Below are 27,914 nucleotides of genomic sequence, written 5' to 3'. Positions count from 1 at the left end.
GTAACCAACCGTCTTATTAAATAAGAAACACAGAACCAATGTAAAAGAGAAAGCCAAGAGGTCAGAGCTCAGAGCTAAAATCTCACCCTTCCTCCTGCCGTGGTCCCAGCTTCCCGAAAAAGAGCTATTTCCCAGTGTGTAAGTCGGTTCATAGTCATTCTGCCTTCTCATTGGTTGTAAACCCAAACACGTGACTGCCTCATCACTGTCTGTATGTACAGCCTCCCAGGTCTTAAAGGCATATGTCTCCAATGCTGGCTGTATCCCTTAACACACAGAGATCTATGGGGTTAAAGGCGTGCGCCACCACCGCCACACTCTTGCTATGGCTCTAATAGCTCTGACCCCCAGGCAACTTTATTTATTAACATACAATCAAAATCACATTTCAGTACAATTAGAATACCACCACACAGGAGGCAGAGGCAGGTGGGTCTCTGAGTTTGAAGCCAGCCTGGCATACATAGTGAGTTCCAGGACAGCCAGGGCTATGTAGAGTAAAACCTTGTCTCAAAAAAAAAAAATAAAAAAATAAAAATAAAATAAAAAGATGGTGAAGCAGTCTTTGGAGATCCCGGAAGGGCATTCTGTGCTACCCTGGGTACCAGTTTGTCCCTTGCAACTTAAAAGTATACTCTTTATTCCACCTTTTGTTCTGAGGCTGGTATTTACCTTCAATGACCTTTTTTTTTTCCTTCGGTTTTTTGAGACAGAGTTTCTCTGTGTAGTTTTGGTGCCTGTCCTGGATCTCGCTCTGTAGACCAGGCTGGCCTCGAACTCACAGAGATCCGCCTGGCTCTGCCTCCCGGGTGCTGCTGGGATTAAAGGTGTGCGCCACCGCCACCTGGCTCAATGACCATTTTGTCAAGTTCATTTCCTGGTAGGAAAATGAATGTGGGCACCGCACCGAGGTGATGGCACTTGTGGTCCATGTGACTTCCAAAGACTAAGAATCTCTGGACCATCAGGTCAAGCAGTATCAGGAAACAAAGAGAGGCCTCGATCTGCTTGGGAATCCCTGTGCCTCCTGAGCCACCCAGCACACAGAAAATCTTCTTACAGTACTACACCATGGATCATTATAAAGTTCTCTCCCTCCAGAAAGAACACCCACCAGCTCTTTGGCTTGAACCATCGTTTGCGGTCCCTGGATATCTGCAGCATCCTTTTATCTGGTTGTCCCTCCACCCACTCTTACTCGGCCTCCTTGTACAACTCTGGGCCACCTCCAGCAGAATGAAATCTAAACTAGCAGAGTTTGGTGGTAAATCCTGTGATCACAGCCGTTGAGAGGTGGAGGCAGGAGGATTAGGAGCTCAAGGCCAGCCTCAGCTACATATAGAATTCAAAGCCAGCCTAGGCTACATGAGACCTTGTGCAGGTGTGTGTGTGTGTGTGTGTGTGTGTGTGTGTGTGTGTGTGTGTGTGTGTGTAGAGATGGCTCAGCAGTTAAGAGCAATCGCTGCTCTTCTAGACGCGCTAGGTTCATTTCCCAGCATCCATGTCAGGCAGCTCTTGAGTGCCTGTAACTCCAGCTCCAGAGGGTCCGATACCCTCTTTTGTCCTCTATGGCTACTTGCATGCATGTGCACACACGCACACATAAATAAAATACATTTTCAATAAATAAAACAACAAACATCTAAGCCCCTGGATCTGCCCAGTCCTGCCACTGTCTCCACTTTTTTTCCCTGCTTAAGCAGTACCTGGTGCCCCTCAGTTCCTCTGCCCGCCTAGGCCTTTTTTTACACACCCTGTGCGTGTGTGCGTCTCCCCAGCCCGTCGTTGTCCCCGTGTCTGATCAGAACCTCTGCTGACACCTGCATTAGATCAGGCTTCAGTCAGGAAAGTGTTACGGACCAACTCTTCCTCCGCATTAACTGTGAAGGCAGAGGCCCTGAGTCTTCACAATACCAAGGTACTGCGTGCCCATTTAGGGAAAGTCAGATGAGTTAGCGCTTAACTTTTGGAGTGTCATGGCGCCTGTTTGTCCTTACATCTTATGTAGCCTGCATCAGGCCATGCTGTGACCTCCATACCTAGGAAGAGCCCTGAGCCTGGGGACCGCCCCTGTCCCTCCGCATCCTTGGCTCTCCAACCTCTTGCAGTGTGCCAGGTGGAATCTGCGGGTACCAGGTGGGCCTGCCCTGGTGCTCAGGGCCTCTGCTGCCCCCTCCCGGGTCAGGCGACTCACACAAAGGCCATGCTCCCAGGTGGGTAGACCAAGAGCTTGGGAGAGGACAGAATGCCCACGTCTCTCAGCTTCTGGATTCAAGAAACCTCAGAACGCTACACAAAGACTGCCTGCGGCCATTGTCCCTCTTCTTCCGCTGCGTGGTTGGGGAAATCAAGGCACGGATTTACCTAAGGCCATGCAGGGAATGCGCTAAGACTGCTAGGGCGGAGTGTTAGCTCTGCAGCCTGCGTCTTAAGGTGCGGGGGTGGGGAGCTGGCCTAGGGACAGGCCTGGGGTGGGGCTGCCGTTTGCCTTGCGTCCTGTAGAGGTCCGCTCGCACCCAGCGCGGGCGGCTCCAGAGAACAGCTGCGGCGGCCGGAGGTAATCTCTGCCTCGCGCGGAGCGCCGGCTGGGCTGAGGACAGACAGCTGCGACCCCAGAGGCGCGCGGGGGCGCAGGAGGCAGATCGGGGCTGCGGGGACTGTGCCACAGCCCGGATCGTCCCCAGTACCTTCCCGGAGGGCGACGTGGGGTGGGGCCGGCAGCCCTGCAACTCGAGCTGCGGCCCTAGTTTAAAAATACCCCTTGCCCTGCCCTCTCTCTGGCTTGCTGTGCCCTTCTGTCCCAACCCAACCCTCCTCACCCGGACAGGCGCCCGGCTCCTCCCGGGGGACAACTCTGCCTTTTACCAATTTGTCCTCTCGCAGAGTTGGCTCAGAGCCTGCGGAGGAAGGGAGGGACCGGGAGACACCCTGAGTAAGAGATAGTAAAAAACGTTGCGGGAGAGATAAGAGAGAGCCTAGAGGGAGCGGGGTAAAAGCCTCAGGAGTAGGTGGAGGACCAAAGAGGGAGGAACCAGGGCCGAGGGGCGGTGGAGGAGGGCGGGGAGGAGCGCTCTTCCTGGTTGGGCCCTGCCCTGAGCTGCCACCAAGGAAGCCAGCAGCGGGGACCGCAGCCATCTCCCAAACTCCCCTCCCCCAGGTAAGGAGTTGGGTGCCCAGACTGCGATTGTCTGACCCAGGCCACTGCTTCTGAGACTAGGGTGCTGTCGCTGATCGGCCCGTTCCAGGTCGTCTCCGTGCCTGTGTGAGGGGTAGGGGGTCAGGAAGCAGCTCAGCGCAGGCGCTCACCCTGTCGCTAGGAGCTGGGCCAGTGTCCAGTGCTCTGATGTTCAGCCTGTCTCAGGAGCCTGTGGAGGGGCGTCCGTGCCTGGAGTTTTCAGTCCCTAAACCGCGGAAAGGGACAAGTGAGCTAGATGCTTGGCGACTTTGTGGAGGGGACTTCCAGGCAGGCAAACAGGGTCTGAGATCTTACCTGGAATTACTGCTGTGGGCTGGCCTCCACCCTACACCACCTGCCTGGATGGCTGACCACAGAACCATCAACCCTGGATAATGGGAACAGAGAAAGGGAGAGGTGGTGGCCAGTGTGTCTAGAAACTGGGCACCCTTTTCTGGATTTAGGGAGCCTAACAAGGTGGCTGAGAGTCCCAGGCTCTGTAAAGGGGGCAGTGAGGCAGAGGAACCATGCGGAGGAATGGACAGGTCCAGGGAAGCGCTAGCGGGCAGGAGTTGTGTTCTATTCCTGGGAAGGCCTGGGTTCTAGCAGGCCCATGTGTCCCCCAGGATGGCGGAGGAGTTCATCACACCTGTGTACTGCACCGGGGTGTCAGCCCAAGTGCAAAAGCAACGGGCCAAGGAGCTGGGCCTGGGCCGCCATGAAAACGCCATCAAGTACCTGGGCCAGGATTATGAAACGCTGCGGGCAAGATGCCTGCAAAGTGGGGTCCTCTTCCGAGATGAGGCCTTTCCTCCGGTGGCTCACAGCCTGGGCTTCAAAGAACTGGGTCCCAATTCCTCTAAAACCTATGGCATCAAATGGAAGCGTCCTACGGTAAGAAGGCCCCGCTGGTGGAACTTGGCTGGGATGATGAGTGAGGAGTGGGATCTGGGCCCCGTTATTAGTGGTGGCTGGGTGGCTGGGTGGCTGGGTGGCTGGGTGCCAGTTTCTAGGAGGGGCTGGCCCAGGAACAGGATTGTGGATCTTGTAGGAGCTGCTGTCAAACCCCCAATTCATCGTGGATGGAGCCACCCGAACGGACATCTGCCAGGGAGCACTGGGTAGGCCCCCAGAGGTGGGGTTCTGGGTGTTTTCCCCATTCCCGTTCCATTGGGCACTGCCCCGGCTCCTCCCTCCTGCAGGCCCAGACAGGCTTTGGCTATCAGCACAGGGGCTGGTTTGCCCAGATTCCTGGGTCTTTTCCGTAAGCCGAGGAAAATGAAGGGCACCTCACCCAGGGAATCCCAGGTTGTCCCCAGCATCCCACGCACACAGCACCTCCCTCCCCTGAGCAGATCCACAAGGCAAGCCTAATCAGGGTCTTTCTTATCCCAGGGGACTGTTGGCTCCTGGCTGCCATTGCCTCCCTCACGCTCAATGAGACCATTCTGCACCGAGTGGTTCCCTACGGCCAGAGCTTCCAGGATGGATACGCTGGCATCTTTCATTTCCAGGTGAAGGGCCCTGCACCCTCCCTGGGGTGGAGGCAGAGCTGGCATTGGGGAGATCTGAAAGGACGGTCCACAGCACTGTGGAGTTGGGGTGGCCACACCCTGTGGGGGCAGCCCTCCCTCTGGAAGGTATTTGACCTCTCAGTGCCATCCCTGGTTGGTCATGTGTGAACGGCCGGGCAGGTATTTCAGCTGGCAGTTCTCCTAGGTGAGGAGAAGTGTGTGGAAGGACAAAGACTGTGCTTTGGCTCACAAAGCAATCTTTCTTCACCCAAGCCTCAGTTTCCCCAGCTGAAGATGGAGTATTCTGCTGGGGAAAAGCCATGGCCGTCTTCATGCATCAGTGCGCCCTTTCCCAACTTCTCGGCTTTGGCAAGCTCTGACAGAGTCTAGGAGAAAAGACAGACTCAGGGTTTAAACCTTCTCCTGATGTTTCCAACATGATCCACTTTTCGAGTTACGTTAGCGAATTCTCCAGGAGCTGGTGTGGAGAGAGGCAGACCCCGAAAGTTTCCTTGAGGCCTTCCACCATGACTCCCGCCATGCCTGGAGTCTCTGTGTTCCTTCCTTCTGCTTAGTCAGAGCCCCTACCTCACTCTGCCCTGGCCAAGAAGAAATGGCGGGTAATGCCCTATGCTGAGATCCCCACACCTACCAGGCTCTAATCTGCAGGGATTCGCAGCTTCTGATTGGCCCACTCAGTACACGTCCCAAATCCTTCAATGGGCTGCTTCTTACCTCACTATAGTTATTGGTGCTCTTGGAAGCTTCTGTTCCTAGGCAGCCTGGGCCTGCACCTCACCCCTTCCGGCCGGGTTGCCGGTCCTTTGGCATCTCCTGTGCAAATCCAGTGATTTGGGGAACCAGCCCCACGCATTTGCTCTGGAGGGTCTGGGCACAACATTTTCAGTCCACACCTCTCTCTTATGCCCATGCTCAGGCTTAGAATAGGGAGGGAAGTAGCGGGGGCAGGACCTAGGGCTTGCCTTCAGGAAGAACGCGGACTGGAGGCCTTCTTGCCCTCGCGCTCTCCGTATCTGAAGGGGAGCCTTATTCCATTTTAGTCTTGACTTATAGGTGTCACCCTCTTTGTCTTAGTTTCCTGTTGGGAAACTAAGGTTGTTGTTCCTTTTCCTGGGTAGGAAAACTGAGGTTCAGACTTAAGGCAATGTAAACATCCCATCAATAGTTAGACTGTTTTTCTAGGGAATAATATCAAGAAACAAGACTGTACTTGTTCATTTAAATTTTTTATTTTAATTTAATTTAATTTTACATATCAGCTACGGATTCCCCTGTCCTCCCTCCTCCCACCCCACCCCCAAGTTATTTTTGGGGGGTGGGGTGGGACAGGGTTTCTCTGTGTAGCTTTGGAGCCTGTCCTGAATCTCACTCTGTAGACCAGGCTGGCCTCAAACTCACAGAGATCTGTCTCTGCCTCCTGAGTGCTGGGAATAAAGGCATGCGCCACCACCGCCCAGCCATTTAAATTTTTAATTACATTTATTTATTGTATTTGCATGAGTCTGTGTGTGTGTATGCACATGTGCGTGTGGCTGTGTGAGTGTTGAGGATTAGTAGCGTGGGTGTGTATCTGGTATGCAAAGGTTGGATGTGCAGAAGTCAGTTCTCTCATTCCACCATGTGAATCCTGGAATTGAACTCAAATTCGCACACTTAGTAGCAAGTACCTTTATTTCCAGAACCATCTCCATGGTCCAAATGTGGTTTTGTGAAATTGTTTTGTTTTTGAGATACAGTCTTACTATGTAGCCCTGGCTGTCCTGGAACTTACTGTGTAGATCAGGTTATCCTTGAACTCACAGAGCTCACCACCTGAGTGCTGAGATTAAAGGTGTCTCTAGGTGTGGTACCTGGGGCTGAGGAGAGTTGGCTGACTGTATATTCTAGTAGACAAAAGGCATGCTTCTGTAAATGTGGGTGTGTCGCACATGTACCAGGCATATGGATCTGGACCCATGTGTTTAGTCAGCCCCGCTGAAGCTGGAGCTGAGGCCTGGGGGACCCCAGAGCAGGTGCTCACTTTGCCCTTCCCCCACAGCTGTGGCAGTTTGGGGAGTGGGTGGACGTGGTCGTGGATGACTTGCTGCCCACCAAGGACGGGAAGTTGGTGTTCGTGCACTCTGCCCAGTGCAACGAGTTCTGGAGTGCCCTGCTTGAGAAGGCCTATGCCAAGTGAGTAGGACCCCAGGGCGCATCTTCAGTCTCCGGGGTGGAAGGGCTGGCCCTCTCTCCTGGCCCTACTGCACTGACCTGGAACTGCTCACAGGGTGAACGGCAGCTACGAGGCGCTTTCGGGGGGCTGCACCTCAGAGGCCTTTGAGGACTTTACTGGTGGGGTCACCGAGTGGTTCGATCTGCCCAAGGCACCCAGAGACCTCTTCCAGATCATTCAGAAGGCCCTGGAGCGAGGCTCCTTGCTGGGCTGCTCCATTAATGTGAGTAATGTGCAAGTTCCTCTGCCCAACCTAACCTCATCCTCAGCCCGGGCTCAGCCTGAGACACATCCCTCTCACCTCTTTGCAGGATGTAGATGCAAAACCCACCCCACCCATCCCCTTCTTCCTGCCTTCCTGGCCTCCGCTGTGGCCCAGACTTGTTTCCCTGCTTCCTCCTGCTCCCTTCCCTCCTCAGTTTTTTTTTTTTTTTTATGAATTATTTATTTGCGTCTTATTTGCATTGGTGTTTTGCCTGTATGTATGTCTGTTGAAGGAGTTAGATTCCCTGGAATTAGAGTTACAGACAGTTGTGAGCCTCCTGGTGGATGCTGGGAATTAAACCGGGGCCTCTGGAAGAGCAGCCGGTGCTCTTGACCCTCGAGCCATCCCCCGGGCAGCACACTGGGACGATACAGAGAAGACTAGCGAGGCCCCTTTCTCATCCTTACACCTTCCCGTGTTCAGAGACCATCACGGTCCAGTGCCTCGGCTTTCTCTTTCCTACTCTCAGACTCCACCCGCTCCTAGCTCCTCCCTCTCCCTTCTCCTTGCTTACCCTTGTCTGCCCCACATTCCCACAACCATTTCCAGACCTCCCTAGTCCCGACTGATCACTCTACATCAGCATCAGGCAGTCTTCCAGGCTACACTTGGCCCCACACAAAATCTCGGAAACTTACTGAAAACATTGAGATTTGAACATCTGTGACTTGACCCAGCTATTGCCAAGTGGAGACTTTGTGAATGACAAAGCCACGCTACAAGGTCAAAAAGGTTGGGTATGGGGTGGAGAGATAGCTTCGTGGTTAAGAGAATGTGCTGCCCTTGGAGAAGACCCAAGTCCCGTTCCCAGTACCCACATCAGATAACTCACAACTCCCTTGTCATCCCAGGGGCTCCGATGCCTCTGGCTGCTGAGGGTGTCTTCACTTACATGACATACCATTACATAGACACACACACGAGACTTATTTAATTATCAACTAAACTTTGTTAAAGGGCTATTATGACTTTGCAAGTTTAGCCACATTTGGATCTGTCCTTTTCTTCCCTTGCTCGTCCCCACAGTGAGTCCTTCTTGGGGGTGTGCTTGATTACGAGTGCATGCATATGCACATCTACAACCTTGCCAGCCCTAGCCAGTGGCAGCATAGTGACAGCATTAGGGAGGCGTCTGGGATTGGCCCCGTTCCCCAGGAGGAACAGCATTTGTGTGCAACAATGGAATGGATGGGATGGGAGCCTGCCAGTCGCTCCCAGCAGCTTTTGTGTGGACTGTATGTGTGAGGAGGACTTAGGAGCCCCGTGAACGCTCCCAGCAGGGATCCTCATCTTCTCACCACAGTGCATGTTTCCTTCTGTAGATAACCGATATCCGGGATTTGGAAGCTATTACCTTTAAGAACCTGGTGAGGGGCCATGCATACTCTGTGACGGATGCCAAGCAGGTATTTCCTGGGCGGGGCCTGTCCTGCAGGGTGGTTCCCGCCCCCATACCTTCCCCACATATGACCTGGGTTGTGGGAGGCGATTTCTCCTTTCTGGGCCTCCTGGGATTACCATCCTGTGGTATGCATTGATGCTTATCCCAGATGACTCTAGTTCATGTGTATGGCCGCCTCTCTGGGCTGTAAATCCCTGGAGGTCTGACTTCAGGGTATATTGACTATGTGGCCCTGGTGTGCTGCTGGGTACTAAGCAGGGTGAGGGGGTAAAGAAGGTGGGCCAGGAAGGGGCATCAAATGGCATGGCACTGATGTGAGCTCTGGGGAACAGGTGAATTACCAGGGCCAGCAGGTGAGCCTAATCCGAATGCGGAACCCCTGGGGCGAAGTGGAATGGAAAGGACCCTGGTGTGATAGGTAAGGGGCAGGACAGTGGGCACTGGTTGGGAAGGTTTGGGGAAGTCTGGGGAAATCCCTGACATTTCTGCCTGGACCCCAGCTGGCTGGAGGTGGATTCAGGGTTGAGTAGAGGGATCCCATCTTGTGTACTCCTCTAGGATTTTCCTCTGGCAGAGCCTACCCAAGCTATGGGAACTGGGGGAGCCTGTGGATACACCCAGGGTATCTGTTTGACCTTGATAAGGCACCCCCCAGGCTGGATGTGGTGGTTTATGCTTGTAATTCTAGTGTTCAGGAAGCTGAGGCAGGAAGATCACTACAAATTTGAGCCAACCTGGGCTGCACAGTGAGTTCCAGCTCAACCTAGGCTACATGGTCTTTAAGGGGGGAGGAGTATGGTGGCTACACAGTAAGACCTGTCTCAAAAAGAAGAGGGACCCTTGAGTAGGGACCTATAAGGACCTCAAGAGGGCTGGTGCCAGAGAAAGCCCCCTGATCTGAGCTCTGGAAAACATGCCAGGTTGAACAGGAGCCAGGGACAGAAGTTAGATATATCAGTGGTGTCCAGCCCTGGCCATGCCTGCCTCCCACAGCTCCTCAGAGTGGAACAGAGTGGACCCCTATGAACGGGAGCAGCTGAGGATCAAGATGGAGGATGGGGAGTTCTGGTAAGCAACCTTTTTTTCTACTTGCTCCCCTAAAGCCCAGTTCATGATGGGGAACTGTGGTTCACCTCTGCCCTTGGACCCCCAGGATGTCCTTCCGAGACTTCTTACGTGAGTTCGACAGACTGGAGATCTGCAACCTCACGCCTGATGCCCTGAAGAGCAGGACCCTCCGGAACTGGAATACCACGCTCTATGAGGGCAGCTGGCGCCGGGGGAGCACAGCTGGAGGCTGCCGGAACTTCCCAGGTGACCTGAGTCTGGAAGCCAGCGGGAGCCAGGCAGGGTGTGGGCAGGGCCACCTGACCGAGCCTCTCCTGTCTCTTGGGAGACAGACATGCTCCGGTGTTCCTCCGATTAGCTTTGAGGAGTCCATCCTTAAATGTCCTTGCCTGGGGCCTGGGTAAGAAAACCTTGTTGTCATCCAAACATCTGCTGGTCACTCCTCCTCATTCTCAGAACCCTTCCCTCTTATAAAAGTGACTGTCACGACTATTGTGGCATTGTCCCGTCCACCCACCCCCACATCAACCTTTTCTTCTAGACCAGTTTCACCCTGCCCCACCACAGAGCATTCTGGGCCTTGCCATTCACTGCCCACCTCGATCTGGGAACACATCTGCCTGTGCCCAGACCTCAGTCTCTTGGATTTGACTGATCTTACTGACTCCCATTTGAACTACTCTGTCTCTAATTTTGCACACACTGTCTGTCTCTTTCTTGTTCTCATTTTCGGTTTGTTTAGATTTTTTTGAGTCAGGATTTCATGTAACCCAAGCTACCCTTGATCTTGTTATGTAGCCAGGATGACCTTGAACTTCTGATCCTTCTGCCTCCATAGGTGCCCACCTGGCTTATGTGGTACTAGGGCTGGAACCCAGGGCTTTGTGAATGCTAGACAAGCCCTCTACCAATTAAGATACAGCCCAGTCCCCTTACCCATTTATGAATTATCATATAAATGTGTGTGTGTGTGTGTGTGTGTGTATAGTTTTGCTTGTTTATTTGTTTGTTTGTTTTCTGAGACAGGGTTTCCCTGTGTGGTTCTGGCTGTCCTGGAACTCACTCTGTAGACCAGGCTGGTCTTAAATTCAGAGATTCACTTGTCTCTGCCTCCTGAGGACCATGCCACCACCACACAGCTCATTTTAATGTATTTAAAATATTGCATTTATTTATTTTATGGAGGATGTGTGTGCATATGGAGGTCAGTTTCCAGGGCTGGTTCTCGCCTCCCGTCACCGGGGTCCCCGAGATCTGGTCAGGTGGGCAGACTTGGTGGTAACTGCCTTTACCCACTGAACCATCCTGCCAGCCCTTGTTTTCGTCTTGACCTTGCAAACATCTAGTTCCCTAGCCTGGCCTGGCCTCTGCTCCTGTTACCAGCATAACCACAATCCCAGCTGAACCAAGCTTCCTCCTGACTCAGAACCACTGAATGTGGCTGGAGAAGAAAACACAAGGGAGACTGTTTTCCTTGTAAATTCACAGCCACAAACCTCTAATAAGCACGTTCGTGTGGTCCCCGCCATCCCACTAGGAACTCTCTCCTCTTTTACTGTTTCTAGAGACCTTGAACTTCATTGAAAAGAGACTGTGCCCCCTGTGGCCACTCATGCCTGTCATTCCAGTGCTTGGGAGGTAGAGGCAGGAGGATCAGGAGTTCAAAGCCAGCTTTGGCTGTAGAGCAAGGCTAAGGCCAGCCTGGGCTACATGAGACCCAGTCAGAAAAGAGAGGAAGAGAGTGCTGGGCAGTAGTGGTGCAGACCTTTAATCCTGATGCTTGAACTCAGGAGGCAGAGGCAGGTGGATCTCTGTGAGTTCGAGGCTAGCCTTGTCTACAGAGCTAGTTCCATGACAACTAACAAGAGAAACCCTGTCTTAAAAAATACAAACAATAAAAAATTTTTTAAAAAAAAGAGGAAGAAGAAAAAAGAGAGAGGAGTGAAGGGCTCCTTCATCCTCCTCTCATCCCTGTGTCCTTATGGAAAACCCCCACCTTAGAGCATGCAGCCCTCTCTTGACCTCTGGCCTCCCAACCCCCACCTCCTCCTGCTTCTGCTCCGATTGCCACGCTGCCATTTCCTCCCTGGCCTGTAGACTTGGCCAAATTCGCCCTGTGGAGGCTCCTGCCTGCATCCTCTGGCTGTCACCTCGAGAAGTCACCCTGCTGTTTGGAGGCATTCTTCTCCCACTTCATTTCTCTCCAAACCTTTAAGCACCGGTTTCCTGTGCCACAGCTGAGTGGCCTGTGCTTCCCTCGGCCGGCCTCGCCATCACCACTGTGCAGTTCCAGTGTTTTGTGGGTATTTCTGGCCCTGGTCCTGCTCCAAGCTTCTGTCAATTGCTCGTTGATGTAATTGTTATGGATTAATCAGTCCTGTTATTAGACAAGATGGATCCCTTCTTCAGGAGTCTCTTTACTAATTTCTTTAAAGGTTTACTTTTCGATTTATTGGCTTTATTTTATGTATATCAGTATTTTGCCTGCATGTATGTCTGTGCACCATGTGCGTGCCCAGTGCCCATGTGCAGAAGAGTCAGGAGAGGGCATCAGAGGCCTAGAATTGGACTTACAGAAGTTGGTGAGCCACCATGTGGGTGTTGGGAATCTACCACCAGTCCTCTGCAAGAGCAGTATGCACTCTCAACAGACAAGCATCTCCTTAGCCCCTCCTAGGCCCTCCATCCCCAGGGGAGACCGAGTCCTATAGACCAAGTTCTCCTGGAACTCAAGGTCAAGTAGAACTCAATTTGTAGCCAAGGATGATCTTGAACTTCTGACTCTCCTGCCTCCACCTTCTCTTGGCTTCTTTAATTTTTTTGTTGTTGTTTATTGTTTTTTTAAGACAAAGTTTTTCTTTGTTTGCTAACTGTTTCAAAGTTAGCCCTGGCTGTCCTGGAACTCACTCTGTAGACCAGGCTGGTCTCGAACTCACAGAGATCCGCCTGCCTCTGCCTCCCGAGTGTTGGGATTAAAGGTGTGCGCTGCCGCTGCTACAGCCGCCTCCACAACAGCTGCCGTCACCACCTAGCCACCTGGGGTTTTTTTAACATGGGTTCTGGGAATTGAACTCATGTTCTGTGCTTGCAGGGCAAGAACGTTTCGGACTGGGCTGTCCTTCCAGTCCTTTATTCTGGCCTTTCAGGCCTTTTTATAGGAGAATATAATTTTTTAGAGGGTTTGTACACCTTTTGAGATTTGGTGCTTGGTATACCATCCTTCTCCGATAAGCACAAATGGACTATGTATGCCTTATCCAAAATATGTGTCCCAGAAGTGGTTCAGAGTTTATATATTATTGGACTGACATATTTGTGTAATGCTATGTTTTTCCGGTCCCGCCCAGTCCCCAGGTCCTGCAGCCACTTATAAAACAATCACTCAGAGACTTAACATTATTTACAAACTGTATGGCCTATGGCAGGCTTCTTGCTAGCTAGCTCTTTCATCTTAAATTAACCCATTTCTATTCATCTATGTTTTTTTTTTTGTTGTTGTTTTTTTTTTTTTTTTTTTTTTTTTTCCCCCGAGACAGGGTTTCTCTGTGTAGCTTTGCGCCTTTCCTGGAGCTCACTTGGTAGCCCAGGCTGGCCTCGAACTCACAGAGATCCGCCTGGCTCTGCCTCCCGAGTGCTGGGATTAAAGGCGTGCGCCACCACCCCCCGGCTATTCATCTATGTTTTGCCACGAGGCCATGGCGTTACTGGTCTGCTGGCATCTTGCTGCTCCTTGGGCAGCGGCTGGGCATCTCCCTCACTCCTCCCTTCTCTATCTCTGCTTGGATTTCCCACCTGCCTTTAAGCTGCCTTGCCATAGGTCAAAACAGCTTTATCTATTAGCCAATGGGAGCAACACACATTCACAGCATACAGAAAGACATCCCAAAGCATATTCATATATGTATATAGTAGGGATTTTTACTTTTATATTATGTGTTTGGGTATTTTGCCTATATCCATGTCTGTGTACCACATGTGTGCCTGGTGTCTGTGGAGACCAGAAGAGGACATTGGCTCCCCTGGGATTGGAGTTACTGACAGTTGTGAGCCACTATGTGAGTGCTGGGAATTGAACAGCACCCACATAGTGGCTGAAGGAACAACTATCATTTTTAACCACTGAACCAGTTCTCCAGCCCCCAAATAGCTTTTAAAAATACCATTTATTGGGAGCTGGAGAGATGGCTCAGTGCTTAAGAGCACTGGCCGCATGTCCAGAGGTTCTAAGTTCAATTCCCAGCACCCACATGGTGGCTCACAACCATCTATAGTGGAATCTGATGCCATCTTCTGGCATAAAGTTGTACATGCAGATAGAGCACTCATTCATAAAATAAATAAATAAGTAAGTCTTTAAAAAATATCATTTATTGATAGGCAGTGGTGGCACACACCTTTAATCCCAGCACTTGGGAGGCAGAGCCAGGTAGATCTCTGTGAGTTTGAGGCCAGCCTACAGATTGAGATCCAGGACAGGCACCAAAACTACATAGAGAAACCCTGTCTTGAAAAACCAATATATATATAATTTATTGAGCCGGGCATGTGGCACATGCCTTTAATCCTAGCACTAGGGAGGCAAAAGCAGGTGGATCTCTGAGTTTGAGGCCAGGCTGGTCCACAGAGTGAGATCCAGGACAGCCAGGGTCAAAGAGAAAACCTGTCTCAAAAAACCAAAATAAATACCTGAATCAGTTATTGCCTCTCAAATGATACTTATGGATACAATAATGCACAGTTGCCCTTTTAAATGTATTTTGTATCCAGACTCATGCCTTGCTAGATTCTTGTAGTTTACTAGTTGTCAATCAACAAATAACAACACATTTGGTTTGTCTTGTCCCATTCTTCCCACTTTTGTGACTTTTCCTTGCCTACTACACTGTCTGGAAGAGCAGAGCAAATAGGAGCCCCACTAAGGGATGCCGACTCGGCCTGTCTTGGGTTGTGGTAATTTCATAATATTTTATTTGCTTTGGCAGGGATGGGTTCACACACAAGGTCAGAGTACAACTTAGAGGAGCTGGTTCTCCTCTTTCCACCCTGTGGGACTTGGGGTGGAACTCAGATTGTCATGTTTGGTGGCGGGCACCTGTGGAGTGCCTCCCCAGCCCCAGTAACACAGATTTGTTGTAGGTTTCATTATTGCAAGCTTTGGGGGGCGGGGAGTTGGGGGTGAAGGGCTTGTGTGAGGTTCTGTTGTTGCTCTGTGGCCCTAGAGACTGAATCCAGGGACTTACACATGCTAAGTAAGTGATCGATCTGTCACAGAACCACATCCCTGCCTCCCCACCTGCCCCCCCCCCTTTTAAAGACAGGGTTCTGTGGTGTGGAATTCATGGTTGTCCTACCTCTGCCTCCCAAGTGCTGAGATTATAGGTGTGCATGGCCATGCATGGTTTATAAGGTACTAGGATGGGACCCAGAGCTTGTGACTGGGTCTGCTAGGAGGCAAACACTCTACCAACTAAGCTACATCCCTACCCTGATAAAAGTTTTTAGTTTTATATTTGCTATGTGTATGTAAGTTACCCCACAAAATAAACCTCCCTTTTAACTACATGGAGTTGCCTTAATACTACAACCAATACATGGGTGTTTCGCTTACATAGATATCTGTGTCCTGCGTGTATGTCTGGTGCCCACAGAGGCCAAAACTGGGCAACAGATCCCCTGGAACTTGAGTTACAGACAGTTGTGAGCCACCATGTAGATGCTGAGAATCAAACCAGGTCCTCTGAAGAACAGCCAGTGCTCTTAGCTGCTGAGCCGTCTCCCCTGCCCTTTGAACTTTCATGCAGCAGTTTTCATGAGTGAGCTTTGCCTGTTCGTTCTCTGCTCGCACTGACCACACTGCTGTGGTGGTGTCTGTTCTATTAGAACAGTCTCTTCCTCCGTGTTTTCCAGAAGAGTTTGCACAAGGGAGATAGTTTGTTTGGTAGAATGTTCAGCTGTTGCCCTGCTTTTTCCTTGTGATGAAGATTAGCTTCTTCATTAGTTTTCAGTCCTAAGGATGGCACCTTTGGCCTCATGGGTACAGAGGAAGTGCTCTGCACTGAGATATGTCCCCAGCAGTCCCCATCCCATTTGTTTATTTATTTTAACTTCTATCTATCTATCTATCTATCTATCTATCTATCTATCTATCTATCATATATGTATGAGTGTTTTGCCTACATTTATATGTGTGTACCACATGCATGCCTAGTGCCCATGGAGGCCAGAATCAGGCAACAGATCTCCTGGAACTGGAGTTACAGACAGTTGTGAACTTTCATATGGATGTTGGGAACTGAACCTGGGTCCTCTGGAAGAGCAGTCAGTGCTCTTAATCAATGAGCCATCTCTCCAGCCCCATAGGTGATTTTATAATACTCTAATGTCAATTTTTTTCTTTCTTAAAGATTTATTTATTTATTTATTTAATGTACATTGGTGTTTTGCCTGTATGTATGTCTGTAAGAGAGTGTCAGATCCCCTGGAACTGGAGTTACAGACAGTTGTGAGCTGCCATGTGGATGCTGGGAATTGAACCCCGGTCCTTTGGAAGAGCAGTGAGTGCTCTTAAAACGCTGAGCCATCTCTCCATCCCCTGGATTTTTTCTTTCTTTTTTGGTTTTTCGAGACAGGGTTTGTCTGTGTAGCTTTGTGCCTTTCCTGGATCTTGCTCTGCAGACCAGGCTGGCCTCAAACTCACAAAGATCCACCTGGTTCTGCCTCCCAAGTGCTGGGATTAAAGTTGTCTACCACCACCACCCAGCGGATTTTTTCTTTTCTTTTTTTCTTTTGGATTTTTTCTTTCTTAAAAAAATGACATTTATTTTTTATTTGAAATGATGTGTCACTGTGAGCATGTGGAGGTCAGAGGACAACCTTGAGGGAGTCAGTTTTCTCCTTCCGCCACGTGAATCCTAGGGATCACACCCAGACCATCAGGCTCGGCAGCAACCACCTTTACCCACTGACCTGTCTCACCAGCCTAAGATAGCAATATGTATTTCAGTTCATTTACTTTGTCTTTTCTCTCTTCCTCCCCTCCTTTCTTTTTATTTCTTTTCTTTTCTTTTTTCTTTTTTCATTTGTTTTTGTTTTTTGAGACAGAGTTTCTTTGTGTGCCCTGGCTGTCCTAGAACTAGCTCTGTAGACCAGGCTGGCTTTGAACTCACAGAGAACTGCCTGCCTCTGCCTCCTGAGTACTAGGATTAAATTTGTGGGCCACCATTGCCCAGCTAGACAGGACCTTACTCTGTAGTCCAGGTTAGCCCAAAATTCACAGCGACCCCTTGTCTATAAGTTTTTCCTGATGTGGATTTGAATGTCTCAAGAACGTGCTTAATGCATTTTGTTTTGTTTCATTAAGACACAGGGTCTCGGTAACCCAGGGCATCCTTGAGCTGGTTATGTGGATGAGGATGGCCTTGGACTTATATTTTCCAGTCTCTACCTCTAATACAGGGATTACAGGCACAAGCCACCAATTCTAGCTTTCTTTTTTGATTTGTTGTGGTTGTTAGTTTTTCACAATGCTGTGGCTCAATCCTAGGGCCTCACATATGCGATACAAGGGCTCTGCCACTGAGGCCCAGCCAATCCATGCATGCTGTGGCTAGTTGATCTTCTAAACAATGCAACGGTTTTAGAGCATTTTCCTTGGCTTGCCCTTCTTCTTATGAGATGGTACTTTAAATGTAAATAGTTTTTGCTTGCCGTAAATTAAATGTTATCATCACATGAATTTGGATTATTTGTAATGATGATTATCACATTCTCAGACCTGTCATCTGAGCTCATATTCTCAACTTACAATGTCTTTCTAAAGAGTTGTTGTTGGGCTAAAGAGATGGCTCATTTGTTAAGAAAGCACACTGCTCTTCTAGGAGATTCCAGTTTAGTTCCCAGTATCTACATCAGTGCTTTCACAACTGCCTGTACTTCCAACTCCAGGGATCTAATGCCCTCTCCTGCCCTCTGTGGGTACTGCACTCACATGCACATAGCCACACACACATACATACAAAATTTAAAACAAACAAAATACACATTTGCGTGCGTGCGTGCGTGCGTGCGTGCGTGTGTGTGTGTGTGTGTGTGTGTGTGTGTGTATGCGCGTGCGCGCGCCCCTGTGTATCACCATGCCCAACGTGGATGGCTGACTCGTCTAAGGCACCCGACTCAAAGCTTCTTGTAAAAGCATTGAGAAAGCGAGGCGCTGGCTACTCCTTCACGGCTCAGCTTGCTATCGCTATCCCAGGCTGACGGCAGCTTTGTTTCTTTTTAGCATCTAGGGCCTTGAACACACCAGTGCTCAGTGAGTTAGAATCAATCTTGCAGCTCTTCCGGCTTACTTTTCTTTGTACTAATACTGATAACTCACCCACTTCCGCTTCTAGAAGACAAGCCCTGAAAGACAGAGACACTGCCCTGCCCATCTGCTTTCTTGTCTTCTGACACTCGGGGCATATAGAACGGCAGTAGTGAACGAGTTTGTGAATGAGCAGACATGGGATGTGGGGGAGGCTTGGGGGAGAGGCACCTGCCCCGCCTGCCTCTGATCCTCCTCTCCTCCTGCAGCTACCTTCTGGGTGAACCCCCAGTTCAAGATCCGGTTGGAGGAGGTAGACGATGAAAACGATTATGAGAGTCGCGAGTCGGGCTGCAGCTTCTTGTTGGCCCTCATGCAGAAGAACCGCCGCCGGGAACGTCGCTTTGGCCGGGACATGGAGACCATTGGTTTCGCGGTGTACGAGGTTAGCCCGCGGGGTGGCCTCACCTCCTCCCACTGCTGCAAGCATCCTCCAGGGGATGCCTGGTGCATCCTGAGGGCCTGAGAGGCTGTGCTGCTGGAAGGATCGCCTGTGTGTAGCCGCCGAATCCCAAGGCTGCAGAGAGGGCAAAGGGGGTGGTTGGTTCCAGGAAAGGAAGGCTCTGGAATTCACCCTTCTCCTAGAATGTGGGATGTTGCTCTGGAGAAGAGGGAGCTGGGCTGATTGCTGTGTGTGCCACAGCTTCTGGGGTCAGCCTGTGGGCTTTGGAACGAAGTGGGGCATTCTGTGGAGCAGGGGTGTGAGCAGAGGCCTATGGAGCAGGTGGGGAGGGTCTGCTACGCAGGCAGAGGCTGTTCTAGGCCCTGCTCAGTGCCTCTCCTGCTTCTTTTTGTTGTTCTTGTTGTTTTTTGTTTTGTTTTGTTTTGTTTTAAATGCCAAATGCCATTTATTGAAGGAGGGAGGAGATCTTAAATACAGGCTTATAGCACAATGGGAGAACCCCAGAGGGTGTTGCTGTTGTTTTATTTTTGTCTTTTGGGACAGGATTTTTCTTTGTAGCCTTGACTGTCCTAGAACTCACTGTGTAGACCAGGCTGGCCTCAAATTCAGAGATCCACCTGCCTCTGCCTCCCAAGTGTTGGGATTAAAGGTGTGTGCCATGGGGACTGGAGAGATGGTTCAGTGGTTAAGAGCACTGGCTGCTCTTCCAGAGGACCTGAGTTCAATTTAACAAGTGGCTGACAACCGTCTATAGTGGGATCTGATGCCCTCTTTTACCATAAAGGCACGCACTTTTTCTGAGTGCTCTACCTGTGCACAGACGTGTGTGTGTGTGTGTGTGTGTGTGTGTGTGTGTGTGTGTGTGTGTCTATGAGATAGAACACTCATGTACATAAAAAATTAATTTTTAACAAAGGTATGCACCACCACCGTCCAACTTCCCCTGTTTCTTCTTTTTTTGAGACACAGAGTTTATCTGTGTAGCTCTGACTGTCTTGGAACTCGCTTTGTAGACCAGGCTGGCCTCGAACTCACTGAGATCTGCCTGCCTCTGCCTCCCAAGTGCTGGAATTAAAGGCATGCACAACCACTGTCCAGCCTTCCCCTGCTTCTTATTCTGCAGCTCAAGATAGAGATAGAAATGTCCAGATCTCCCTTGCCAGGGTAGAGGGCGGCCATAGCCTTAGCCTCCACCTGGAACCCCTGGCAGCAGATGAAAGGAGTCTTGATGTTCCTGGGCTTTCTCACACTGAGACTGGCCACCTGGCAGCTGTTCTAAGGCCCAGGCAGTCATAGGAACAGAGACTTCTGCCCTGTCCTTCCACTGGGAGGACATCTTCCTTCCACATGGTCTGGATCATCACTGGCCCATTTCCTGTCTGTCCCCTGAGCTCCCTCCCTAAGAACCCAGGACCTCTACCCAGTATGTTTATCCCAGCTGCCTGGGATTATAATAAAAATAATAAATAATAAATGTGCATTATTCTCTCTGTCTCTCTCTTGCAGGTCCCACGGGAGGTAGGTGTGGCTCTCTTTCTGGTTCATCAGCCCCTGAACTCACCATCCTGATGGGGCCTGGAGGGGAGGAGCATGACCGAAGTCAGCCCTACCTGACATATGGCATCAGGAGATATCCCCTTGTCACTGCCTGCAAAATGCTGCTCCCCACCCCCTCCCGGTGCCTGTTCAAGTAGGACAGCTCCTGAGGGCAAGAGCAGGTAGCAAAGGTTGGATTTGAACCCTGGTCCTCAGATCCCCACTCAGCATGCACACAGGCCAAGTTCTCTGTGTCTTGCTGTTCACACTGAGGAAGTGCTAATCAGGCCTGGGGGTGGGGGGTTGGGAGCATGTGTCACTGGGCTGAGCGTCTACACTCTTGAACAGCTGCTGAAGTTCTGGGCCTTGGGGTTCGTATTGAGACATGGTACTTCCCAGTTGTGCATGGTGGCACACGCCTGTAATCCCAGCCCTTGGGGGGTAAAGGCAGGAGGTTCAAGAGCTCAAGGTCATCCTTGATGATAAAGAGGTCAGGACCAGCCTAGGCTACGTGAGGCCCTATTTTAGTGGGGGAAAAGGAGATAGCATTTCCTCTGGGGCCATCAAGATGGTCAGCAAAGTGCCACCCGTCAGGTTTCATGCAGGGTACGACACAGGGACAGCGCCAATGACTGATAATGGAGGTAGAACTCACATGGTCTCTTAGGTTTATTTATCAGTACTGAATGTTGATCCTAGGACCTGACACATGCTAGGGAAGCACCAAACCACTGGGCTACACGCCCCACCTGCATCACAGTTTTAAAATTTTTATTTATTATTTGTGTGTGTGTGAGAGGGAGAGAAAAAGAGGGAGAGAGAGAAAGAGAGAGAGAGAGAGGCGCATGTGCCACATCATGGGTGTAGAAGTAAGAGGACAACATTGTGGAGTTGGCTCTCTCTTTCCGCCTTTCCCTAGCTTCCGGAGATGGGACTCAGGCCCCCAGCTCGTGCAGCAAGTATGCTGACCTGTTGCACCATCTTGACAACCCCTGCGTCACAGTGTTAGAGTCTCTTATCTGCAGTCAGATCGGGCACCCATAGTTTCTTTTGCCTCATTTGAAATTTCTTATTTGTTTATTTTTGAGATAGGGTTTTATGTAGTCTAGGCTGGCCTTAAACTCACTGTGTAGCTGAGGGTGACCTTAAATTCCTGATCCTCCTGCCTCTACCTCCTTAGTGCTGGGATTGCAGGCACATATCTGATTTAATGCAGTCCTGGGGATCAAAACCAGGGCCTGGAATGTCTCAGTAGGTAACGGCACTTGTCCCCAAGCCTGATGAGCTGAACTTGATCCCCAGAATCCACATGGTGAGAGGAGAGGACAGACCCCCACACACATAAGTTTTCCTCTGAGCTCCACTCACGCTGGCATTCAGCATCCCTTCCCCCAGCCGCAATAAATAAACATAAAGGTGGTGGGGAGGTAATGTGCCCTGTACCACTGAGCCACAGTCCAGCCCAGGCACTCAGGTTTTACAGAGGGCAAGTAACTTATCGGGGTCTCGCAGGCTGTGTGTGTGCCGTGACTTAGCAAGCCAGGACTCACAGTCTGGGCTCTGGGCCCGGACCAGTATCCAGGGAAGACTGAGTGGGCTCGGCAGCGCCCCTGCTTCTCTCTCCTGCCAGATGGTGGGTCAGCCTGTGCACCTGAAGCGTGACTTCTTCCTGGCCAACTCTTCTCGGGCACGCTCAGAGACCTTCATCAACCTGCGAGAAGTCAGCAACCGCATCCGCCTGCCGCCGGGGGAGTACGTGGTAGTCCCCTCCACCTTTGAGCCCAACAAGGAGGGCGACTTTGTGCTGCGTTTCTTCTCAGAGAAGAAGGCTGGGACCCAGTGAGTAGTGGGTTCCCGCCCCCTCCCACCTACCCTGTCTCTCCCCTGTGGCTTCCCCAGGCCCTCTGACTGATGGTTTCCTCTCTGCAGGGAGCTAGATGACCAGATCCAGGCCAACCTCCCTGATGAGGTATGTGGTCCCCTCGTGTCCCCCAGGTATGTGGTAGGATATGGACTCCAGCTGGCAGGACAGGCTCCCTCCTGATAGGAGCCCTTAAGAACAATTCTGGTCCCTTGTTGCCCAGCACTTTACACTTCGAGAAGGATCTGCAATGATGGCAGGCAGTTCCTATGCTAGGTCTGTGTATCTTGTTTCTTCCTCATAGCTACTTCATCTAGGTCCTTCGTGATATCACCCTCTAAATGGGAAACACAAGTTCAGAGAGGCTGAGGAATTTGCCTAAGTTCACACAGCAGGGACCCTAACCCAGACTTTTCAACACCTGACTGACGTGTGCCCATCATTTAAGCTACAAGAGTGCAGATCCCATTTTACAGGCTAGAAAAGTGGGGCTCAGAGAGATGGAGTGACTGTAAATGTGAGTGTCCCACCCCGCCTCCAGTGGCTGTTCCTACAGGCGAGGGCCAGGCCATAGCATCCTGACCTGTTCTCTCCATTCTGGGTACAGAAAGTGCTCTCCGAAGAGGAGATCGATGACACCTTCAAAACCTTGTTCAGCAAGCTGGCAGGAGAGGTATGCCAGGACCTGGCAGGGGGTGGTGGGGTGGGGAAGCCCTGTGTGAAGGGGGGGATCCCAGCAGATGCCATCCATACTTCCTCTTCCCCTAGGACATGGAGATCAGCGTCAAGGAGTTGCAGACCATCCTGAACAGGATCATTAGCAAACGTGAGGGTCCCCGGATGGCTGTCCCCACCCCGTCCTATTCCCAACCCATTCCAATCGTCATGTTCTCGTTCTTTGCGGAACTGAGCCCCACACCTTGGTCTAGGCAGCCTTCCATTCTCTGGCCCCACTCACCACCGTTCCTATCCCAGACTCCTCACTAACCCTGCTCTACCCCGTCTACTCTCCGGAGCTCTGTGACCTTAGGGAGCCCATAGCGGAGCCAGCCACAGGTGCTCAGTGCCGATGAAGGCAAGGCTGTAACCTCCAGGCCCCGCCATAGGTCTTGGAAAGTAGAGTAAGACTAAATTCCAGGCCCTGATGTGTGGGCAAGGGCAACTCTCCCGACTTTCCCTTCTCTTCTGGCCTCTGCTGCTGCGTGCAGGCATGAGTCTGCTCTAAGCTGTCTGGTTTGCTGTGCCTGACCTCTGTTTACTCACCCCCCCCTCTGCCCAAGATCTCCCTGGCCCTACCCTGCTGGCAAAGCTTTGTTTACCCTCCCCAGCCCACAGCCAGCACTCGGGGGCTCCTCTTCTACCTAATCTTGTGTATCTGTTCAGTACTTTCTTCCTTTCTGCTGGATTCGGACCTGGCTTCTGAAATGCTCTGCTGTTTCTCATGATAACAGCATTCCACCTCATGCTCTGCTGGGCTCGGTACCCATGGGCAGGACTGGAGCCTCCCTATCACTGGTCACTTCAGGGCTCCCAGTGTGGCTGGTTCTGCAAGACCTCTAAGTTGAGCCCTGGGACTGGTTCCTTCTCTATCTCTGTCATTTCTCGGCAGATATGGACATCAGGTGTCCTGCTCTATGCCTCTCCATATCCACCCTGAGACAGGATCTCTTACAGCCTAGGATCAGGCTGGCAGTCAGCACGCTCCAGCAGTCTTCTTCCCCCTGTCCTCCAATGGCTCTAGGTTTACAGACTGTGTGTGTGCAGGGGCAGGGGGATACCTACTCATACCTTTTTATATGGAGGCTGTGGATTTTTCATTTTTTTATTATATTTTTTTATTTTATGTGTATAAATGTTTTACCTGAATACATGTAAATGTACCATATGCATGAACTGCATGAATCACATGCCCTGGTCTGGAGTTATGAATGGTTGTGAGCTACCATGTGGGTGCTGGGAATCAAACCCAGGTCTTCTGCAAAAGCAGCCAATGCTCTTAACTACTGAGTCATCTTTCTAGCCATCTTCTTCTTTTTCTCTTCTTTTCTTTTTTTAGACAGGTCTATATCTGAGGCTGGCCTCAAACTCCTGATCCTCCTTCCTCCTCCTTCCAACTGCCATGGTTACAGGCATGCACCACCATGCTTGGTTTATACAGTGATGGGGATCAAACCCAGGGCTTCATGTGTGCCAGGCAAGCACGCTACTGACTGAGTGACATTCTCAGACCCTAGAACTGTTTGTTTGTTTCAGACAAAGACCTGCGGACCAATGGCTTCAGCCTGGAGTCCTGCCGCAGCATGGTGAACCTCATGGACGTATCCTTGCATCTGCTTTTGTCTCTCGTGGAGTCTGGGCTTGGGGAAGATGCTGTCTAACTGCCCTAGGAGCAGCTGAGAAGCTTGGACAGTTGGGAGGGTGTGGATGCCATACGGCCTCCTGCTCAAACACCTTCCTGGATATCTTCCAGTTGGCAAGGAAGGGAAACTGAGGCACGGGGTCTTCTGGAAAATGGAGAAAGACCTTGGTCCCCAATTGGCCCTCAGGCTGGTGCTATTTCTACACCTCTCCCCACCCCACTTCACTGTATCTAACAGAGAACTCTGGCCACGGCTGTAGGTGACTGCTGTGTCTCCTCTCCACAGCCAGGCTCCCTTCTCCCCAGCCCTCCTCTTACACATCTGCTCTAAACTGTGCAGTTTCCTTCTTAACATCTGTCAAGCGTGATGGCAATGGGAAGCTGGGCCTGGTGGAATTCAACATCCTGTGGAACCGCATCCGAAATTACCTTGTAGGTGGTCCCTGGCTGGGTTCTCCTGTCCCTCTGTGGCCTCAGTCCTGGCATGGCCAGGCCTGGTGGCAGAGCCGGGCTGGCCGTGTAGCCAGGCACCTCCTTCCCCACCCAAGCCCACACGTCTCAGCAAATGACCCGCTTCCTGGCCGTTCTTCACTCCCCCGGGGACAGGAGGCAGTCATGAAGAGCTGCTGACCCACCCGGTCCTCACCCTTTCTTCTCCACCCAGACCATTTTCCGGAAGTTTGACCTGGACAAGTCTGGCAGCATGAGTGCTTACGAGATGAGGATGGCCATCGAGGCTGCAGGTGAGGCCCAAGGCCCTAACAGCTCCCCAGGACAGTGGCCCACCTGGCTGGCCCTTGTCCTGGGGGAAGTTGGTGGTGATGCTATAGGGACTATGGTTACTGAGCTAAGTACTCTATCTGTTCCTCCCTTTCCTCTCCTTGTAGCTTACCAAGAACAAGGGCCTTTTAATTAATGTGTACATGTGTATGTGTGTGTGGTATGCATGTATGTATTTATGTTCATATGGGTAGATATACCTAGAAGCTGGAGGTTGACATCATCTGGCTTCCTCCATTGCTCTTGCTGAGACACGGTCTCTCACTGAACCTGGATCTCACAGATTAAGTTAGTTTACCTATCCAACTTTCCTGGGGAATCCCATCTGCCTCCCAAGTGAGTGTTGGGATTACTGGCAGACTACCATACCCCCCAGTTTTTATGTGGGTTCTGGGATCCAAACTCTGGACCTGGAGTTTTCATGGCAAGTGCTTTATCCATGGAGCCATTGAATAGAGCTCTATGTTATCCCCGATGTGAAGAAGAGGAAAGTAATTTTCAGAGGGAGAGTGACTGCATTCAGGACACATGACCAGGGCAGGCAGAGAGAGGATGGGCAGGTACCAGCTCCAAGCTCCAGTGAGACAGGTGCAGGACTCTCCCACACTTGCCTGTGTGCAAACAAGGCCAGGGGGATTTCCCCAGTTGTGACCAGATGCCTAAGGTCCTCTGCAGCCAGCTCCCGATTCCCTGGGGGGATCTGGGTGTGATGCCCACCTTGGGCTGGTCCCTCACTTTGCCAGCCCCTCTCACCTCTACATAAGAGATCTTTCAGACCTTCTTCCAGAAGAGGATGACCCTAAGTACCCTGCCTAGACCAGCTGCTCCACGCCCTATCTGGGTGCACCTGCTCCAGCCCTCACTTGCTCTTCCTCTGCCCAGGCTTCAAGCTTAACAAGAAGCTGCATGAACTCATCATCACCCGCTACTCAGAGCCTGACCTGGCCGTGGACTTCGACAACTTTGTGTGTTGCCTCGTGCGACTGGAGACCATGTTCCGTGAGTGTCCCTAACTGACACTACTTTCCCACAGTGCCATCCTGTTTCCTTATGAGCCAGTGGGAGAGACAGAGGGGGTGAATAGGGTGAGGTTGAGGTGGGCACAGAGGACTCGTACATAGGTACTTGGTGTATGAAGTGTGGGCAGAGGAGAGTCTAAGGAGACCTCTTAGGGCAGGAAGCTTCGTGGTTTTAGGGGACAATAATTCGGGGTGCATGGGAGGTGAGAGACAGTCTTGCTAGATATTAACTGGCTTTTCTTGAACACAGGGTTTTTCAAAGTTCTGGACACAGACCTGGATGGTGTTGTGACCTTTGATTTATTTAAGGTGAGATGACCCTCCATGTTCCCCTGTCCCTTCCAGGGCAGGAGTCCATGGCCTTGGAACCAGGCCTCAAAGCTGGATCCTAGTCCTGGAAGCTTTGTGTCAGAGGCTTCTGGGGCCCGGGGAGGGATGAAAAGGGCGAGGCCAGGCCCCTAGACACTGTGGGAATCAGCAGTCTGGTCTCCTGGACTAGAGAAGTAAGAAAGCACTCCCTGCCGGGCATGGGGTGTACACCTTTAATCCCTGCACTGGGGAGGCAGAGGCAGGTAGAGCTCTGAGTTCAAGGCCAGCCTGGTTTATAGAACAAATTCCAGGACAGCCAGGGTTACACAGAGAAAAAACTCTGTCTTAAAAAAATAATAATAACAACAAAAATAAAGAAAAAGAAAAAGAAAGGAAGGGAGGGAGGGAGGGAGGGAGGGAGGAAGGAAGGAAGGAAGGAAGGAAGGAAGGAAGGAAGGAAGGAAGGAAGGAAGGAAGGAAGAAGAGGAAGCACCCCTATCACCAGAGGGTCCCCCAAAGAGGGGATGAGATGTGGATGGTGATGGCTGAGCCCTGGGCCTGGAGCCTGTGCCTGGGATGGGTGAAGAAGGAGGCTGAGGCGCCATGCTGCCCATCTGCCGCCCCGATAACCTGTTCATCTCCCCCTGCAGTGGTTACAGCTGACTATGTTTGCCTGAAGCGGGGATTCAGCTCCCATGGCCCGATTCTTCCTTTCTTCCTGTGCCAAGCCACGCCTTCCTGCCGCGCCCACCAGACCACATCAGCTGCAAGTGCCTTCCTTGGAACCGGAAGCCGCCCTTGTCCTGTCCGTTCTCTGCCCCACTACCTCTACTCAGCTGCTCTGGGCAGAGTCATGGGCCCTCCCTGCTTCTGCGGCCAAAGGCTCAGAATGCACAACCCTGGACCCTGCTCATGGCTAAAACCAGGAAGGCAGCTCCCGGCTTATTCCTCCCTCTGGGGCAGGAGCGGGCACCCCTGCCCCTCCTCTGCTAGTGTCCCGATGTGTGTCTTCCCTAATCTGTAGAGGCTGCAGCCCCTGCTGCCCCTAGACCTGCAGACTTTATAACCACTAGCTCGCTCACACTGTCTGCATCGGGGTACCGAAGGCCTCTCCCCACAGTGGAGCCCCATAGCCAGGATCACCCGTGCCTTCCTGTGCAGCAGCCAAGATCCTCTCTGCAAACCAAAACACTCCTCTCCTGCCCCATGTGCCCTGCCCACCAGGAGCTTCCTGGCCTGGAGGGTGCTCAGGTCCTCCCTTCCGCCCCCTCCTCCCTTTTTTTATATTGGTAATTTTCAAGGGAACGCTTGAGGGACTAGTGCACTGGTTATGGAGGACCAGACACTCGGGGTGGGGTAGGGAGGTCCCATGTTTCAGTGCAGTGGAAAAATAAAAGAAAAGGCTGCACTCTGTCTCTGGGTGTTATTCTCCCAAACCTTGATTGTACCAGCAAGCCTTGGCCTAGAGACAGTCATGGCCTCATGCCCACCTTTGCTGAAGACTGGGCAACTGGCCGTGGCTACCTCGGCCCCTGAGATGTTGAGAGATCTGGGCACAGAGATGTAGACTGGATGGCTCCATGGACAGTCCAGCCCTGGCGGCTTTTCTGGTTTTACATGTTCTCCTT

General features: G+C 51.4%; 1 protein-coding gene across 9 annotated transcripts; it reads left to right on the top strand.

Annotated features, from left to right (window-relative positions):
* The first annotated feature begins 1,945 nt into the window (after nt 1-1,945).
* Capn1 (calpain 1) lies at nt 1,946-27,694 on the top strand. Of its 9 annotated transcripts, none has more exons than XM_042259576.2 (22): nt 2,192-2,213; nt 3,802-4,069; nt 4,227-4,296; nt 4,571-4,689; nt 6,749-6,882; nt 6,977-7,145; nt 8,510-8,593; nt 8,922-9,007; nt 9,583-9,657; nt 9,743-9,903; nt 18,229-18,404; nt 19,929-19,940; nt 21,589-21,797; nt 21,888-21,927; nt 22,427-22,492; nt 22,588-22,645; nt 24,073-24,137; nt 24,542-24,610; nt 24,843-24,921; nt 25,841-25,957; nt 26,228-26,286; nt 26,937-27,694. In XM_042259576.2, exons 2-22 carry the CDS (start codon nt 3,803-3,805, stop codon nt 26,961-26,963), a joined length of 2,142 nt encoding a protein of 713 aa, XP_042115510.1. In that variant the 5' UTR covers nt 2,192-2,213; nt 3,802; the 3' UTR covers nt 26,964-27,694. The 9 variants fall into 9 exon arrangements, 4 of the variants coding, with proteins under 4 accessions (XP_042115510.1, XP_042115500.1, XP_006980731.1 ...); XM_042259566.2 differs by lacking the exon at nt 2,192-2,213 and adding an exon at nt 2,311-2,433; XM_006980669.4 differs by lacking the exon at nt 2,192-2,213 and adding an exon at nt 2,465-2,557.
* Nucleotides 27,695-27,914: the final 220 nt, after the last annotated feature.

This window comes from Peromyscus maniculatus, chromosome 1 (genome assembly GCF_049852395.1).
Source record: "Peromyscus maniculatus bairdii isolate BWxNUB_F1_BW_parent chromosome 1, HU_Pman_BW_mat_3.1, whole genome shotgun sequence".
NCBI lineage: Eukaryota > Metazoa > Chordata > Mammalia > Rodentia > Cricetidae > Peromyscus > Peromyscus maniculatus.
The sequence above is the reverse complement of the archived record's forward strand: the minus strand, read 5'-3'. Positions and strand labels throughout refer to the sequence as shown.

Coding starts and splice junctions, on each gene's coding strand:
- Capn1 (XM_042259576.2), top strand. CDS start 3,803: ATGGCGGAGGAGTTCATCACACCTGTGTACTGCACCGGGGTGTCAGCC. Junction 9,008..9,582: donor AAAGGACCCTGGTGTGATAG/GTAAGGGGCAGG, acceptor TGCCTCCCACAG/CTCCTCAGAGTGGAACAGAG. Junction 26,287..26,936: donor TGACCTTTGATTTATTTAAG/GTGAGATGACCC, acceptor CTCCCCCTGCAG/TGGTTACAGCTGACTATGTT.